This window comes from Orbicella faveolata, unplaced genomic scaffold, assembly GCF_042242905.1.
Source record: "Orbicella faveolata isolate gen_17 unplaced genomic scaffold, um_ofav_v1 contig_1, whole genome shotgun sequence".
In the NCBI taxonomy this organism is placed as follows: domain Eukaryota; kingdom Metazoa; phylum Cnidaria; class Anthozoa; order Scleractinia; family Merulinidae; genus Orbicella; species Orbicella faveolata.
Genome location: NW_028301536.1, coordinates 2,009,454 through 2,026,499, shown reverse-complemented (window position 1 = coordinate 2,026,499; position 17,046 = coordinate 2,009,454). Strand labels below are relative to the sequence as shown.

Genomic DNA, 17,046 nt, shown 5'->3' with positions numbered 1-17,046 from the left:
TACATACATTTTTTTCCCTTTCAGACAGAACAATAACAAACGACTACCATCTGTCGCAATCACATGCGGCAAAACGAAATTCCAGTGTAGTTCCCGACACAATCTGTGTTGAGGATGATAAGGCAATCCCATATAAAAAGGACGGGGGTGCTCGTCGTATCTTTCAGGGGTCAATTCAAAACAGCGGTTTTGGTACCTCTTTAAGGCCCGTATGTACAGTGCAATATTGCGCGCACGATTACTTACTCGACGTGGCTACACGGTTGCAATATTTCGCGCAATATATGATGAGCGGCTACCAAGCTCTCATCCAACCATGTTTACATCGCGCAATCCAAAATCCTTTCCTGCCTTTGTATATCGATAAACGGAGCAAAATTCCGCGCGCTACGACTACTCCTTGCCACCACGCGAGCAATATAAAAGCTGGTAAAAGAAGTGAATGAAAATATCCAGAACAAAACGTTTGGACTCCGAACCACAGGTAAGGCTTAGGAAAAAGATTACTTACCTCTGTAATCGTCAATTAGCATAGTTTCTTCTGCGGCTGACCAAGCCATCGCTTTCTTTTTTGACGACCCGTAAACTTGACTTGAATTTATGTGGAACGTACGACGGGCAACATTCGGATGAGCGGTTAAATTTGAATGTGAGATTTGATTGGCTGAACCCTGAAATTTGGGTACACGAAGAAATTTGTTGCGCGCAACGTGGCAGAAGTTGGACGAAATTCTACTGCTGCAATATTGCGCGCAACAATTTCAGGGGTGGATACACGATGCAGTTGAGCCTGTGGGGGCAATATTGCACCGTGAATCCGACCTTTAGGGTGTTTAGCCTCAAAAGGTCCACAGCGGGAGCTTTTATGGTAGCTTTAAGGGTTTTGAGTCAAAAAAAATTGACATGAGTTAATGTTTTATGTAAGAATTGGTGTCTCTTAGGGGAGAAAAATTTTCAAAGCCACGCCCACAAAACAGGATCTTGGTACCTCTTAGGTATTCTTTTCAAAATTTCGGACGGGCGCCTCCGTCCGTTTTATGTGGGAGTACCCCCTCCCCCCCCCCTCCCCCCCTCCCACGCCGGTGAGCGCTAATCTCAATTGTTTATTCATTTAAAAGCACCGGAAGGTAAACTTTAGGGTATAAAAGAAGTATATACCGTTTTGCTCCTATTATCTTTGTCAGTGTAGGTTAAAATTATATATTTCCAAATTACGTTAACTTTGCTGTACTGTGGAAGTTGTTTTCCTCCAAGTGAAGTTACAAACGTTTTTTTAAATGCATATGTTCTCGATTCATAATCTGCTTCCAATAAACAATTTCAAATACCTGTTTACGTGTTTCACCTACACCCGAGGCGTTCTCTAGACCAACCAAAAGTTACTTCACGTGTAATAATATAATTACAAGTTCATCTCACATAATTGTGATCTTCTACGGAGCCGTGCAAGTTGCCAAGAAAAGTGTCTGTGAAGAGGACTTGATAAAGCAAACTACTAGTAGATTTGCACTAAAATAATTAGATTGTTTCGCTCTCCAGTTTAAACATTTCTTAATGCTTAATTTTTATTTCTTCGACTTTTCATAAAAGTTATAGAATAAAATTGTTGTATACGAATTGAAGTTGTTTCACTTCCACCAAGTGACTGATTGTCAAGTTAAGCCCGGTTCTCATTAGCGACATAACGACATCGACATAAAGACATAAGGAAAAGATCAGTTTGATCTTTATGTCGTTATGTTCATGCTGTCATGTTGCTAATATGTCATTCTAGTTATGTCTACATGTTCACACTACAAATATAATGTCCTTTTTACGTCGAATTAACGTCCCTTTTTTGTCGTTAGTGACGATGTCGTTGTCGCTAGTGTGAACCAGGCTTTAGGAACTGAAGATAAGGTACATTTCACGACTGAATTATTAGTTGTGTTTTTCTGGTTGAGAAGTAAGGTAAACTCCAGATTTTATATCATGCTTTCACGAACGCTTTTCAAGTGTCAGGAACATTGGAAATCGCGTTTTAGAAGACAAAATCGGAAAAAAAAATGGGATGACCTCGGAGCCCCTTGGAAGCTCTCACCTGCAGCATTCGTTATCCTCGCCGATGGCGTCGAAAGTTTAAAGGTGTACAACCCCCCCCCCCCCCCCTCCCCTTTCAGAAATTCCTGGATCCGCCCCTGTACAAGTAGATGGGGTGTCCAGACTTTTATTAGAAGAGCTAAACTGTGTTTTCACTAGGCCGAAAACATGATCAGTCTGATCACGAATGAAACGTGTTTCGTTATGAAAAGTGTTCACATCAGACAGTGCATTGCGCGAATGAAACATGATTATTCTGAGCATGATTAAAACAACCTTCAATTATGATCAGACCAAACACGTTCAAAATGGCGGATGGATGCGGAGAGGAGGCGACTGCCCTAAAGAACCAAAATTGGGGCTATTATGAGGCCAAATGTCTAGTTGAAATATGGACCGATGAAGAAATACGACGGCAGTTATCGGCGATGAATAGAAAGCAGAATATTTGTCGGCACACACGAGGGGACTATTCCCTGCCACTAGTCCCTGCAACTAGTCGCCTGAAGAGTTTACACGAAGGGACTGGTCGCAGGGACTTGTCCCACGAACAGTTCACACGAAGCGTTCTGAGGAACAAGTCGCAGGGACTTGTCCCAAAAATTCAAACTGGTTTGAATTCGTGGGACTAGTCACAGGGACCAAAATTAGCCCCTGCGACTAGATTTTGAAGCACAAATGGCCAGTTCACACGATGGGACTTGTCCCCGCGACTTGTTGCAGCTTTACTCTAATCATGTTTCGGCTTTAATGTAAAAAAAAAGCTATAGACGTATTCGGTTAAAGTGTTTATCCTTGTTGCCACCCAATTCAGATCACGTGTGGTTCTAATTGTGCAATTTGTCACGCGCAACTGAGTGCATGAGTATATGTACAAACAGAACAATTGCAACCTCCCAAATGAATCATCACGTGGTATGAATTGGGTGGCAACAAGCTGTAAACATGTTAACCCAATACGTCTATTGTCCATGTTTGCTTAGTTTTAATCAAGGTGCATGACAACCCTTTGCAGCACTCTCTCGCTTATCATCTGATGGATTACTACCAATCTTTATCACTTTATGCTGCAATAATAGTCTCAAACGATCGGCCAACCATTTGAGACAGAATAGCAAAGATTCAGTGACGTCATCTATTGTTATTAAGATGCCAACCAGAGAACTATTGGTTGGTGAAACAAAGAATTCTTTTGTTTAACGGTTTGTACATTTACATAACAAAAACAATTTTTGTAAACAAATATCTTTCCTATTAATCACCTTTAATTTTGCAAAAAAATAAATTCAGCAGTTCGCGCAGAGGGATACTTATTAAAGTCGCATGTGGAAAAAATACGTTAGCGAAAAGAATTTTTCTCTTGGGCTCACAGATTTACCTTGCACGTTACTTTTACTCTCGCAGACAACTCAAACAACCATTTCCATGCTAATCTATTTTCTATCGAGACCAAATACAAGCAGCAAAGATATAGCATTTCAGTTGGACCTCGCTAAATCGAATTCGGTTATGTCGAACTTAAAACCATATCCTTGGATTTGCGCTTCAGTCATTTACTATCGGTTATTTCGACCTCCTGCTATTTCGAGCTATTTTTTTATTCCCTGAGAATTTGGAATAGTGAGTTTCAACTAATTTATTAAGGACTAAACGGGGACTAAGTGGCAAAATCAGACAAATCTCTCCCATGCCAAATAATGTATAGCAACTGAGGGAATCTCTAAACACAAAGTTCTCGAATAATGACAAAAAAATAAATAGATAAAATTCCGCAGGTTTATCGATTATATGTTCTTTGTGGTGTAACACGTTTAGGTAAAACCAAAACTCCGTATTTCCCATTCCCTGTTCACTGTTCTTTCGTTCCTTAGTCCTTGGTCCCGATTCCTATTCCAATATTTTTTTGTTTTACCATCGATTGGTCACGTGTCTTGTTACAGACGTGGTCATAAGTTGCAAGGTCATCGTAATGGGCCGAGATTTCCTGATCGCTGCAGTTCTTGTTCCTCTTGTTTGTTTCTTACTTTTCAAATTCCAAGATGGTGATTTTTTATTGATGATTTATGAGAGGATCGGTCAAGATCCAGCGGTTGCCTTGCGCGGGAAAGTGGTCTGGATTACTGGCGCTTCGAGCGGTATCGGTGAATATTTGGCTTATGAACTAGTCAAATATGGCTGCAAATTAGTACTGTCTGCGAGAAGGAAGGCAGAATTAGAGAGAGTCAAGAAGAATTGTGCAGGTGGGTTGAATTAAGATAAAATAACTTGGGCAAAATAGGTTTGCATAAATTAAGTACGTCGTACTATTTTAATGGTAAGCTTTTGAGATCGCCTTAAAGCTCCGGGCCTTTGAAAATTTTACCACGGCCAGAGGACGGACACTTGCCCAGCCCCGGACTCTCTGGCGCAATCTCTGCCCAAACAAACGATAGCTCCCCGATTTATTGTCTAGAGCTGAGCTGTGGAACAGCTTGCCATCTGATTCGCGACAAGCAAACTCCCTGACGGGGGTGCTCGTCGGAATTTTCTTGTCTCCTATAAAGAGGTACAAATTCTTACATAACACATTATCTCCTGCCACATTTTCCCGGCTCAGTACTCTTAAAGGTACTGTAAAAGCTCCCGCTGTGGACCTTTTGAGGCTAAGCATCCTAAGAGGGACCAAAACTGCGTTTTTAACCCCAAAAAGGTACGAGGAGACTCCCCATCCTTTTTATTTGGGAGTCCCCCCACATACACACTCAGACACACACACATCGGGTCAAGGTCCCTGAATGATTTGATTATGTCACCACAGTTTTTCATAGAAGAGCAGCCTTGCAAGGGTAAAGGTAAAAGATAAAGTCTGCATACGAGCAAAGTGGCTCATCAAGCCACAGCTTATCTCAGTTTCTGTTGCATGAAGTGACTAGGAGTATTTCTACTCCCCCCTGGATTACCCCCAGCGTTAAGTTTGCTGGTACCCATTTATACACCTGGGTGGAGAGAGGCACTGTGAGAGTTAATTGTCTTGCCATTAGATTACACAGCATGATGCATGTCGGCTTTATACCAATAATATTACAATATTATTACAATATTATTACTTAGCTCTTATTAACCAAGCAGGGGGTCTGTATGGGAGAATCTTGACCGAGGTCGTGAGTACAGACCAAACGTAGTGAGTTCTGTACACACGACCTCGGTCAAGATTCTCCCATACAGACTGACTTAGCTTGGTTAATAAGATGTTTATTTTATGGCAAAGAAGAGAAATTTAATTCGTTTAATGTAACTGGTTTGCTGACATTTTGCTTGCAAACGGAGATGAGCTTAACTTAAACCTGCCAAAATTTGCTCGTCCTCGTTACTTTTTTTTGTCATCAGGCTTTTTGCAACCTCCATAAATGATTGAGAAAAAATAAAAGAAAACGGTGAACATTTTTGTATTTGAGTTTGCTACTTTTTCAATGCAAAATGAAAGCGGTCTAGATGCCGGTCTAGATGGGAAAATCTAGGCCGCGGTCAATATCGATTTCAGCCAATCAAATTCGTGAATTCGATAGTTCCCAGTCGTTGCAAGACACAGCCATATAATAAAAACCAATAATATTACAAGTTAGAATGAAATCTCACCAGCAACCATTTCCCGAGTTGATGTTAATCTCATTGTTTTAAAATCCACTTGCTAGATACCTTTATATGATAACTTTTAGACTTTGGGCTCTTTGTGCCATGTCTGACACGTAAAAAAAAAATTCATGTAAACCCTCTTTTATAATTTACTGTTATTGGCTAATTTCTAATGCCCATTTCATAATAAATTTTATGTAAATTTTTATATTTCAGCCATTGCCATTGCTCATGATTCCTCGTTTAAAACAGATCAAGATATTCTTGTCCTTCCCTTGGACTTGCTAAAATATGACACACATGAAAAACTGACCCAAGATGTCCTCAAACACTTTGGAAAGGTATACAGTGTTTTTTTCTTGATAATGTAAAGACAGAGTTTCAGACTGTCAAACAAGGCAATTTTGCTGGTATTATACACTGATTCTGCAATGAAAACAACAATTATGTTTTGGAAGGAGAGAGGTCCAATACTCCGCTGGAACCTGGGTTAAATTAGTAGTCAGATGACATCACAAAAAGGTGTTTTGTGATAGACCAGCTGTGTGTACAGGTGTATTTCATAATCTGTCCAATAATTTTACTGTGCACAGTTACAATAAAAATAATGACTTTTATATTATATAGACTCACGAATTATGTCATGAAGTTTTAACAGAGACAAGTTTTGTTTGATGTTTTGATATTGCCATGAAATATGATATTATAATTTATATTAATATTTATAAATAAGTGATTTTCTTGTTCTATGAGGTACAGTCATATACTCAGGTGCAATAGACTGGTTTAGTATAACTTTTGTAGTTAGAACATTCCGGTGTCATTATTTCTTTATTCATGCCCAAGTGCATTCCCAATTTTGCACAATCGATCGTCATGCACTGAACCTTAATAGAAATAAAAAAACAAAGCCCAAGAAAACAACAGCAGATTAACATGAGGCATTTGAAGCAGGACTACCAGTTCAGTTGTTTTCTCAATGTATTAGGTTGACATTCTGGTGAACAATGCTGGTAGGTCACAGATAGCTTTGGTGGAAAAAACATCATTAGAGGTGGATAGAGCACTTTTGGATTTAAACCTTGTTGGACCCATCTCTTTGACCAAAGCAGTCCTCCCGCATATGATTGAACGTCACGAGGGGCAGATTGTGGTGGTGAGCAGTACCGCTGGAAAAACATGTAATGTCATTAATTTTAATTCATTTGTTGGAATGACTAAATTTGACGAGTTTTGGGTTTTATAAAATATGTATTAACTGCATGGGTTTAAATTATTTATTGTTAACCTTGTTTTATAAAACTGAAAAGTCTTGAAAGGAGTGCCTGATGACTGACTGACTGACTGACTGAGTGACTGACTGAGTGACTGACTGACTCAATCTGACTGACTGACTGACTGACTGACTGACTGACTGACTGAATGGCTGGCTGGCTGGCAGAATGGCTGACCGACTGACTGACTGACAGACTGACTGACTGACTGACTCAATTTGACTGACTGAATGACTAATGCAGTCTGACTGACTGACTGACTCAATTTGACTGACTAACTGACTAACTGACTGACTGACTGACTCAATTTGACTGATGGACGGACTGAATGAATGAATGACTGACTGAATGAATGAATGAATGACTGGATGACTGACTGACTGACTGAATGACCGACCTACCGACCGACTGACCAACCGACCGACCAACTGAACGTGCAGCTGATTTTTATAATGAAATAATTTTGTGAGTGAATTCTGTAGTAATACTGATAACTATGTGTAAAATTGAATATTCTTCATAGGCGTACCTTTTTCAGCAACTTATTGTGCCAGTAAACATGCATTGCAGGTATGTACTAATAGGACACAAATGCTGCTAATCGAAGTGCATCTGCAAGCTACCCGTAGAAATTACTAACACATCTCAGCACATGGCTAAATCGCACAACAACATTATTACCTTTTTACTTAATTTTTTTTTTGTTAAATTAAGACTGTCTATATCTTGTTTTATCTTCTTTTCTCACATAATAATGTCCAAGGAAACAACAGCATTTAAATTGAACTTCATGAGGAAACAGTTAATTCTGTTTCCCCTCCAACCCCTGGCCAGTGCTCCCTAATGGCTCTGTCTTGGAAACAACACTAAGTCTAATGGCCAGAAAATGCATCAGGTACTTATGGCCATTATCATTTTGTTAGGGCTACTTTGATACTGCACGGCTGGAGCTGGCAGAGCACAACATTCATGTACAGACTGTTCTGCCAGGACCTGTCAAGACAAACATCTCTCTTCATTTTTTCACTGAGAACATTGATGAAGTAAGAAAACAATGTGTTTTTGATCGATATATCTATAAAGACTTGTAACCCTTTAAGGATCGGTCAATCAGGATACAGGAAAGCCATTGTTTTACACCCAATCCTCCCATCACACACACTGCAGTGTTTGTGTTGGCCACTGTATGTTCTATGACAGATAGTGACATCAATCAATCAATCAATCAATTTATTGATGTCGTGCATGGGATTAGGTTGCCCTCAGTATTTGAGCCAGGGGCTCATGTATAAAATGCATGACAAACATAATAATAAAATGAGAGGAAAAAAACTAGTTAAATATCCATCAAATAGATAAAATACTAAATAAAAGTGTAATTTAGTAAAACATATAATATGAAGTAACATAAAGCTATAGATATACATTTACACCAGTAGACGTGGTATTAAATGGTTATGCAACACTTTCTCATGGTATACTTTAACAAATAGATTCCATGTTGCCTTGCATCTGCTCAGTAATACTGATCACAGATGACATCAAAATCTGGTGATAAAAAAATGTTGCACACAAGGCGATAGCCGAGTGTGTCACTGATGTTCTTACCACATTTTGACGTTGTCTGTGATCTATTACTGAACAGATTCATGGCAACATGGAAATGATCTATTTGTTTTATGTAATAATGAAACAAGGTACCACAGGAAAAGCTTTTTTAATTCAAAATCTCTCAACTTATATAAACTCGAAAGCTGGGCCTCAATTGGCCACTTTGACAAAGTAACACAGAAATAGCAATTTGGAAAAATCTATGGTCTACACAATATGAAGTAATCTAATTGATTATTATGCATAGCAAAGAATTGTGATTGGTTCAGGGAAATCAATTGGCACAGTCAACCTTGAATAGAGCATCACTTCTCTTAGAATGAAAACTTACATGTACTGGGAAAGCAGAATTTCACTGCGAAATCTACAAGTCTTATAGAAAAAGCCTGAAAAATCAAGTCAGTTTTTGTCATCAGAGCAGCCCTGTGAGCTGAAAACCCGAACGTTGCCTTGAATATTGCAAGAGGAAAATATATGCTTGGTACAAAACTTGCGGTTGCAAACAACATTGGAGGCTATTCAATTAGAGTTTTGAATGAAAGGAGCGTTAGTGAAGGTGGAAATTTGTGTCTTCTGTGACTTCTGTGTTTGGTGATTCTCAAATCAGTTTGATATAGTGTCGGAGACACTTTTTAGCTGCGATACAGTTGGCCGTGAGCTTTAATGAGCTATACTTTTTTGCCTGACTGCTGTGCCCTGAAACGGACTGGAACATTTTGTGTGGGAAAGCAAGGTTAATTGTGTTAACTTTACTTTAACTGATTTTAAGAAGTGATGTTTTGATGTTTCATTCCTGACATCAATCTGTGTCAAGAATGATTTTGAGACTGAAAAAAGTTGAATTTTTTAAAGAATGTATTTTCCTAAACATTTTCATTTTATTGGGTTTGTTAAATTCGAGACAAATCAATCATGGTTTCTTACAAGACCAATTTTGTGTTTGGCTTAGTCTCACTCGAATGCTGGATGGGACAGCTTGAGTATTTTTTTGGGTCATTTTCTAAAAAAGAAACGGGTTTTTTTTATCTTCTCACGGCCTTGGCAAGGCATTTTGTACCTTAGTTATCTTTCACCCAATCTTGTAAAATATTATCCAAATTCTGAAAGCTTTCCGCCATTTAAAAACAGGGAAAATGTTTGTTATATTGATGTCATCAATGCGTCTGCCCTCTAATAGATCATAGGTGAGAACTAATCAAAATGCAACAAATAATTTGACTTATTATATAAAATGGAATGTCCCACTTGTCAGTTTTATTTTCTTGGTGTACACACTCATCTATAGGCTTTTGTGTGTGCCAACAAAATAAAAGTGACTCGTGGAATATCGTGGTATACCAACACGAAGCGTTGCCTAGTACCTTGTATGTCCTGGGGCGTGTAGAAAACACAAAATGGTAAAGTGACGAAATGGCACTTCTTGGTTAGCCTTAAAAGCAGGCAGGTTAGCCTAAATATCACCAACTGGACAGTGGCTAGCTCTCGATAGCTGTAAGGTACGTTATACCTTAACATACATTGACTCTTATGGGAAGTGCCATTTTGTCATCATACTGACAATTTTTAGACAAACAATGACTTGTCAGGGATGCCAACCATATATCTCAGACTTAAATAGAAAGGTGTAAATAACTGGCAAGACACATGTCTCTGGAATGAAAGAAAAACTTCTCGTCCCGAGCAGGATTCGAACCTGCGTTTCCCTGCATACTAGTTGGGCGTGATATCGACTACACCTTCGGGGCAACCACGCTGGCGTAATGATGTGAGTAGACTGAACGCAGCCAATCCAAGGTACATTTTTCCTAGTTTCTATTTCTACTTGTTATCTTAGACTTTGATTGGCCAATTGAAATGAGAACAGCGTGTCATGTAACTCTAATGCCCAAGGCATCTAGACATGAGTACTACGTACAGGGCTGACTCGTGTCTACGCGACAGAAACCGACTTTGTGTGTTTACAATGAAGAGCTATCAGCAACTGGTATTCAGTAATGTAACTGGAAGTGTAATCGCCATTTGAAATAAATTTCCAGTGACTTTTGCCCTTGCAGAAGTTTAAGGATCCACCTGATATATCTGGCTTACAATTAATGTCGACTGAGCGCTGTGCAGAGTTAATGGTAGTGAGCATGGCAAACAACTTGGATGAAGTTTGGATTTCAAGGGAACCAGCCCTACTAATGACCTACTTAAACCAGTACTTCCCAAACCTCTATAGATGGTATGTGTTGCTTAATTAATGTAACAAGTTTGTTTAATTGTGATGTGATATAAGTTATGATCAAGCTTTCCTGAAAGCACTTGAAAAAATAGTGACTAGTTGTGATAAGTAAATAAAGATGGTGAATTCACTTATCACCACTCGTAATGGCTACAGAAGTGCAGATCCTAGCAGTATGCAAGACGCCTGTCACATATGAACTGGCCTTGCTCTCCATCAGTTCTCATAGCTCGCTTCCCGCCCGTTGTTCGGGAGTTCATGGGTTCGATTCTTGTCAGGGCCTCGGATTTTTTCTTTGTCCCACGCTCGTGTCATGTTGATCAATTCACCTTCCACATTGTCACAAGTTGTTAGTATGTATGTGCTATCCTATCCTTGTGTTTCTTGGGGGCAAGTACCTACCTACAAGTTGAAACTAAAGACTCCTTCACTCCCATCCAAATACAATCAACAGCCTCGTCATCTTTCATCCGTTCCTAGAGAAGTTGGTACTTGTTTTTAACTGTGACCCTGAACTCCTTTAGCTTCTTTGCATCATTCTTTCAGCTGCCCGATTTCAAAGCTATTACGTCGAGGCGCTGCTTCAGTCCAGTTTTTCTTTAGTTTTAGCTTGAGATGTGCAACAGCTAAGTCTGGTCTGAAGCAACATCCGCACCTCATTTTACTCTCACGTCCTGGAGCGACTTCTGAATTTCTTTCCAATGCAAACATGGTCAGTCTGATTTTCTGTTGAGTGGTCTGGTGACATCTTCGTGGTCTTGTGAACCATTCTCAATTGAAATGGTCACTGGTCAATGACCATTGATCTGTCTTCTTAAGGACCTTCTCTCCCAAGAGCTGAGGCTTGAGTAATTTCTGTTTCTGTAGCAGGCTACCTTTTTATGGGGAGGGTTTGTTAGCCCCACGCCCAACCCTCCTCCTGTCTCATTTGGGCTTGGGACCGGCAGTGGCAGAGTCCAAATCACTAGGCTGGGATGTGATGTCCAATTAATTACTTAAACACCAACAAAATACACATACCAAACCATTTTGCTTTTACTATGAAAGGCGCGATTCATTACGTAGCCATTGGAAAGGTCATCGTTTCACCTGTGAATGTATCATGTACTCGCGCGAAAGCTCACCTGGTGTTTCATTGGTGTTTGTATAATAAATCAAAATCCGCAATTTTACATCCCTAAACGAGACAAGGAGCATCCCCACCCCTTCAACAGCGAAGTCACTCCCCGGGCTTTGACCACTGTACCGTGATTTTAACGTTGTGGCATTAATATCAAAACCACTTTGTCATGTCTTTTACTTGCAGGCTTACTAAGATGTTCCTTATGGAAGCCACAAAAACAATTTTGCAGCATAAAGAGAAATCTGCAGCAGAACTGACCAAGGAGTCATAGACTAAGGAAATGGAATGTAGAACAGTCGTGAAAATGTAACATTGTATTGCCCCCTTTCCCTTCTACATGTGACTCTCATCGCGCAGAATTGTGTGGCACATCTGGGATATTTACGGGTGCAATGGCGCTAAATTTGAAAGACCGAGACGAGAAATGGCATGACACAATAAAGAAAAATGGCCGCAACAGGCAAAGGTTCCCCTGCGTTTTATTCTGTCACGGCTCGACTATAAAATATGGAAAGGGTTGCATATGGCTTTTAAAGAAAAGATTTTCATAATAAAATAACAACCATTTTTGACTCGGTACCATCTCGTTAACCTTTATCAATTTTGTGTTCAACTTGACCTACTCTGGGTAAATTTGAGTATGGGAAATAGCTGTATGATAACTTTGAGACCGAATTTCTTCTAAATGAAGATGTCAGCTCGTTGGGTTCCACATGGATATGTTTTCTTAAAACCTATAAAGGGCTCATGCAACATATGAAGGAAATCCGATGTCTAGAAATAGTATCAAATCCAGCATTTCTGGAACATACATTTTCTCTCTTTGATTCCTCGCCGTCCCAAGAGCCTTTGGGAGTTGAACTGATTCATTTTGAACCTCGCGCGAGCATATTAATGACCCTAAGCTCCGCCTCTATGAACAATGGCAATGTTTCGGCTCATGCAAGCATGAAATCAGTAATAGCTGTGAAATGGCGGCATAGTTAGTGGAGGGGATAAACGAAGGCTAACATTTTACGGTCTAGCGAGTTTTGTTGTAAAAGTATTTTATTGAAAGTAATTGGCGACGTCTATGCTTGCATAAATTTCGCAACTGTATCTTGTGCGTTGAGACCAGTTAACTTAACCATCTTCATTTACAAAGCATTCGAAAGAAGTTCACCAACAGTCTCTTCGCTGCGAAGTAAATCAAATGTGTTCCGTTCAAGAATCGCAGCGAGTTGATCGGGAGCTCTTTTTAGAGCTCATAGAAACCCTGATTAACCCTACATTCTTCCACATGTCTACTCCTTTTGTTGACGGTTACAACCCGATGTTCTACCTCCAAATCAGCGGAGAGGGACTGGCAGTTGCGACGGTACGTCAGCGGAGGAGGGGAGGGGGATACTCCATTATATGGGCTATATAGGGTATGTGCGGCCCCAAGTGGTATGGTTTTTCAGCCATTTTGGTCATAAACAGGGTACTTCATATGGGTAAGTTTTTAAGAAGAAGCCACTTTTTCATCATTATCGAAAAGAAAAACGACAAAAGCCCTTCACAAATTATGTTTATGGTAACTTAACATTGGTCTGAACTAGGGAACCAATCATAACGCAGGTCTGAAACAAGGTTTTGATTTAAGGGTCAGGTCAAATAGGGTTTCGAATTTTTGGTCAGGTCATAAATAGGGTAGGGAATATCGCAGATTTTGGTCATAAATAGGGTAAGGGATTTGGGAAGGGGGCCGCACACCCCTGCCCAATTTTTCTGGGAGTACCCCCCCCCCCCCACCCCCGGGGAGTCAGTAGAAACACGGAGATCTTATTTGCAATTCTTCAAGATAATTTGTCTAGAATTGGATACCAGTTAACGCAGTCATCATCTTTTCGAGTTGGAAACATAATGAAGAACAGAGCACAATACATGGTCAAAAAGTTGTTTCTTCAAATGATATGAGAAAGAACGGAGTATAAGGCTTCGACCGCTTCGCATCCATAATGGCGGTTGTTTTGAAACTTTGAATGTAGTTGTGAAATGTTTACATTTTGTGATGTCTTACATGAGACGAAACAAATAATGCAAACAAACTCTCGAGAGTGCGCAGTACGGACTGGAAATCATCTTTAAGACCCATTTTGATTCAGGCCCGCTGGCAGACGGTTTTTTTTTCCCTAAGGGTGACTTAGACGAGTGTTCAGCCATCGCAAACGCAAAAGGGTTGTATGGCCGTGGCCGAGTAGGGAAGAGGGCGAGACAAGGCCGGTATGCTCGTCCCATTCCCCTCTAGGCTAAAGCGTCTCGCCTCATAATCCACCGTAGGAAAAAAGATGGCGGCTGTACATTTTACCACAATGCCTTGCGAACCTAGCAAAGCCTTCAAGGCACAAAGAACTTTAACAATATTTGTTCCTGTACTAAGTTCATTAAGTAGCCTAGGTTTGAAGATTTTATAACGTTTCTGTACGTTTTTATGAACGTTGTTACGGTTTTCGTGCGCTAAGAACTATGGGTATATGTACCAGCCGCCATCTTTTTTCCTACGGAGGATTCCTGCTGAACAACAGACAGACTGTCAGCAGCCTATTTTGATTTAAGTCAGTTTCGTAAACAATTTATTCTAGCTTGCTTCCTATTTCTCACCGCTGGAAAAAGACCTAAGTTGACTAAGTTAAGTTCGGCTGCTCATACCCTACACACCCGGCAAATTGATTAACAAAGTTAAAACCTAGTTGAAAAAAATATGTAAGCAAGGTGGTTTGAAATTTGACTTTTCAAAATGAATTCAATACGTGGTCCAAAAATTGGAAAAACCTAAACCCGATTTGATTAAACTTGATAACTTGGTATGATTTGGGCATTAGTCTATAGATAAGTAAGTAAGTAAGTAAAGACTTAATTTATGTATCATTCACTGGGACAACCAACGTTAGCGCAGCAGAAGTTAATCAAACATTTTATCCAGTAGTAAGGTATAGCGCTTTTAAGGTGTTGATGTCTATTTTTGTGGCCTTTTTAGATATTTCTTGCTATTGGTAAAGAATCAGGCCGTATATCTTTCTGTATTCCTGACGGTGTCGGAATGAAACCACGAATACAGGTGACCAATGAACTCTTCTTCAAGCTTGGAACAATCGTATCCTTGTGCATGAAAATCTATTCAAATGTAAAGGCAAAGGCTTGTACGAAAAAAACATCATCCCGCGCTTTGTTTAAAAAGGAAGCTTTAATTTGTGTTACGTTTTTTGCTGCAACAAGTCATGGCGGTTTAAGAGAACGATTCGCACTTCCCAGTGCAAAATTTTTGAAATCTATTTTCAGTTTCGGTGCGCGTTACGCTTGTGTCATATTACGTCGTCACATTTTCGTGACCTCATATGTCGTGGCAACCAGATTTTTTTCGCATATTGTTTCAGTTTCAGCGACCTCACGAAAATAAAACCAACAGATGCGACAATGTTATCTCAGTCAGGCATCTAAGTGCTTACAATAGCCACTCCCTGTCAATAGAGTGTGTGCATTGTCACGCAATAAAAAATAAAAGTAAAAGCCATTCAGTGGATAAATTCAAGAAATTGTGATATTATAGACGATAAATAAAGAAGACAGTTCTCCGAGTTTAAGGTGTGTGCGTTGTCCCAAAGTTGAGATATTCGTCGAAATGTTCCGTACAAAATTATAGTGCCTTGTATGGAGTCGCCATGCTGGAGGACCTCCTTAGTCCTCCAATATGGCGGCCGGAAAGACATTTGGAACTTACTTTGGCTATCTAGACAAATGGTTATCTGATCCAAACCAAAAAAACATCTACAAAAGCACTTTTCCTAATACTTTAACTCCTAAAATGGCTAAAAATCACGAGATAAGTGTATATTTTTCGACAAACGTGATCTTAGCTTCATGTCACGCACCGCCATGACTCCGAAATTCAAAATGCGCTGGTTTCCAACCGAAGGACGCTATTGAGCTGAAAAGTTGTAAACAGATATAAATTTAGTACTTCCTATGCCTGATGAGGACAAAACCTTTGGGGTTCTTTAGTTTTGGATTTGAGAATTTGATGACGTCCGCGGCGTTAACACACTCTATAGATTTAGGATAATTCACCCCGGAAGAGGTTCATGGATCATCCGCTCTTGGCTGCAGGCATGATCATATGTCACTGTGCTGTTTTAAGACGCGTCAAGTTGACCAATATCTGATTTCTCCTAACAACATTAGTGTGCTCTTAAGCAGACGGGTGATGAGAATATAGTCAATTGGCCGACATTATTTTTGAGGTACAATCATACCGTAGCCAGATTCGCAATTCAGAAGCCGTGTCTACTGTCCTGGGCAGAGGCTCTCCATGGCGATAACCGTTAGCCGTAAAACGAGTCAAAATTTAACCGTGAGGCGAAAAAATTGTTAAGTCAACCGTTAGCCGTAGAAAATGTTAACGGTGAAAACATTTCAGCTACGAAAGTGGAAGTCTCAAGATCTCTTGTCAAGACATTTTGTACCTTGTCTTGTGGCTTGTAAGCTATATTAGTCTACAATTCTTATAATAATACCGTTCTCCGTCCTGGAATGGTACTAAGACCTTAAATATGTTTTATAGTAATCAAATTAACCATTTTAAACACTGAAAGTTAATTTATAACTTTTTAAAACAATGGTAATAAATTTCTAGTTAAGAGTTCTGCTAACCCGTAAAAAAAAAAATTGAACGTTAGCAGCAAAAGCCACCACCCCATTGATACCCTCTGGGCATGATAACTTGCAATATTAAATCACTGATATGATATATCGCTGGATGACGGAATTTGTGTTCTCTAAATACCTAATTGTACCTTTTTTGCTGCGCTTCGGCGGCATATCAGACTCATTTCGTCTCAGTGGGTATTTTAACTGGACTGCATCTCGCCAGAATAGAAACCATGGCTCGACCAAACCGCCTGAAATGCCGTCGAAACATGCCGGAAAGGTACGATTTGTTGAAAATACATTCCTTTTAATTTAATGTTTTTGAGAAAGTGGGTCTTTGTCGAAACAATCTGTTTTCATTGCCTGATCGTTTTGTTGGTGCTTAAACCAACAAGGATCACTTTAAGCATGGATTGCTCCGCCAGTATGATTCCGAACGGGAGTCCTGTGAGTCGAGT

General features: G+C 39.8%; 1 protein-coding gene across 1 annotated transcript; it reads left to right on the top strand.

Moving 5' to 3' along the window:
• Positions 1-4,022: 4,022 nt before the first annotated feature.
• On the top strand, positions 4,023-12,502 carry LOC149117684 (dehydrogenase/reductase SDR family member 7-like). Its single transcript, XM_089284442.1, has 7 exons — positions 4,023-4,319; positions 5,908-6,032; positions 6,680-6,872; positions 7,489-7,535; positions 7,889-8,008; positions 10,631-10,800; positions 12,107-12,502. The coding sequence occupies exons 1-7, from the start codon at positions 4,049-4,051 to the stop codon at positions 12,192-12,194; spliced, it is 1,014 nt and encodes a 337-aa protein (XP_089140568.1). The 5' UTR covers positions 4,023-4,048; the 3' UTR covers positions 12,195-12,502.
• Positions 12,503-17,046: the final 4,544 nt, after the last annotated feature.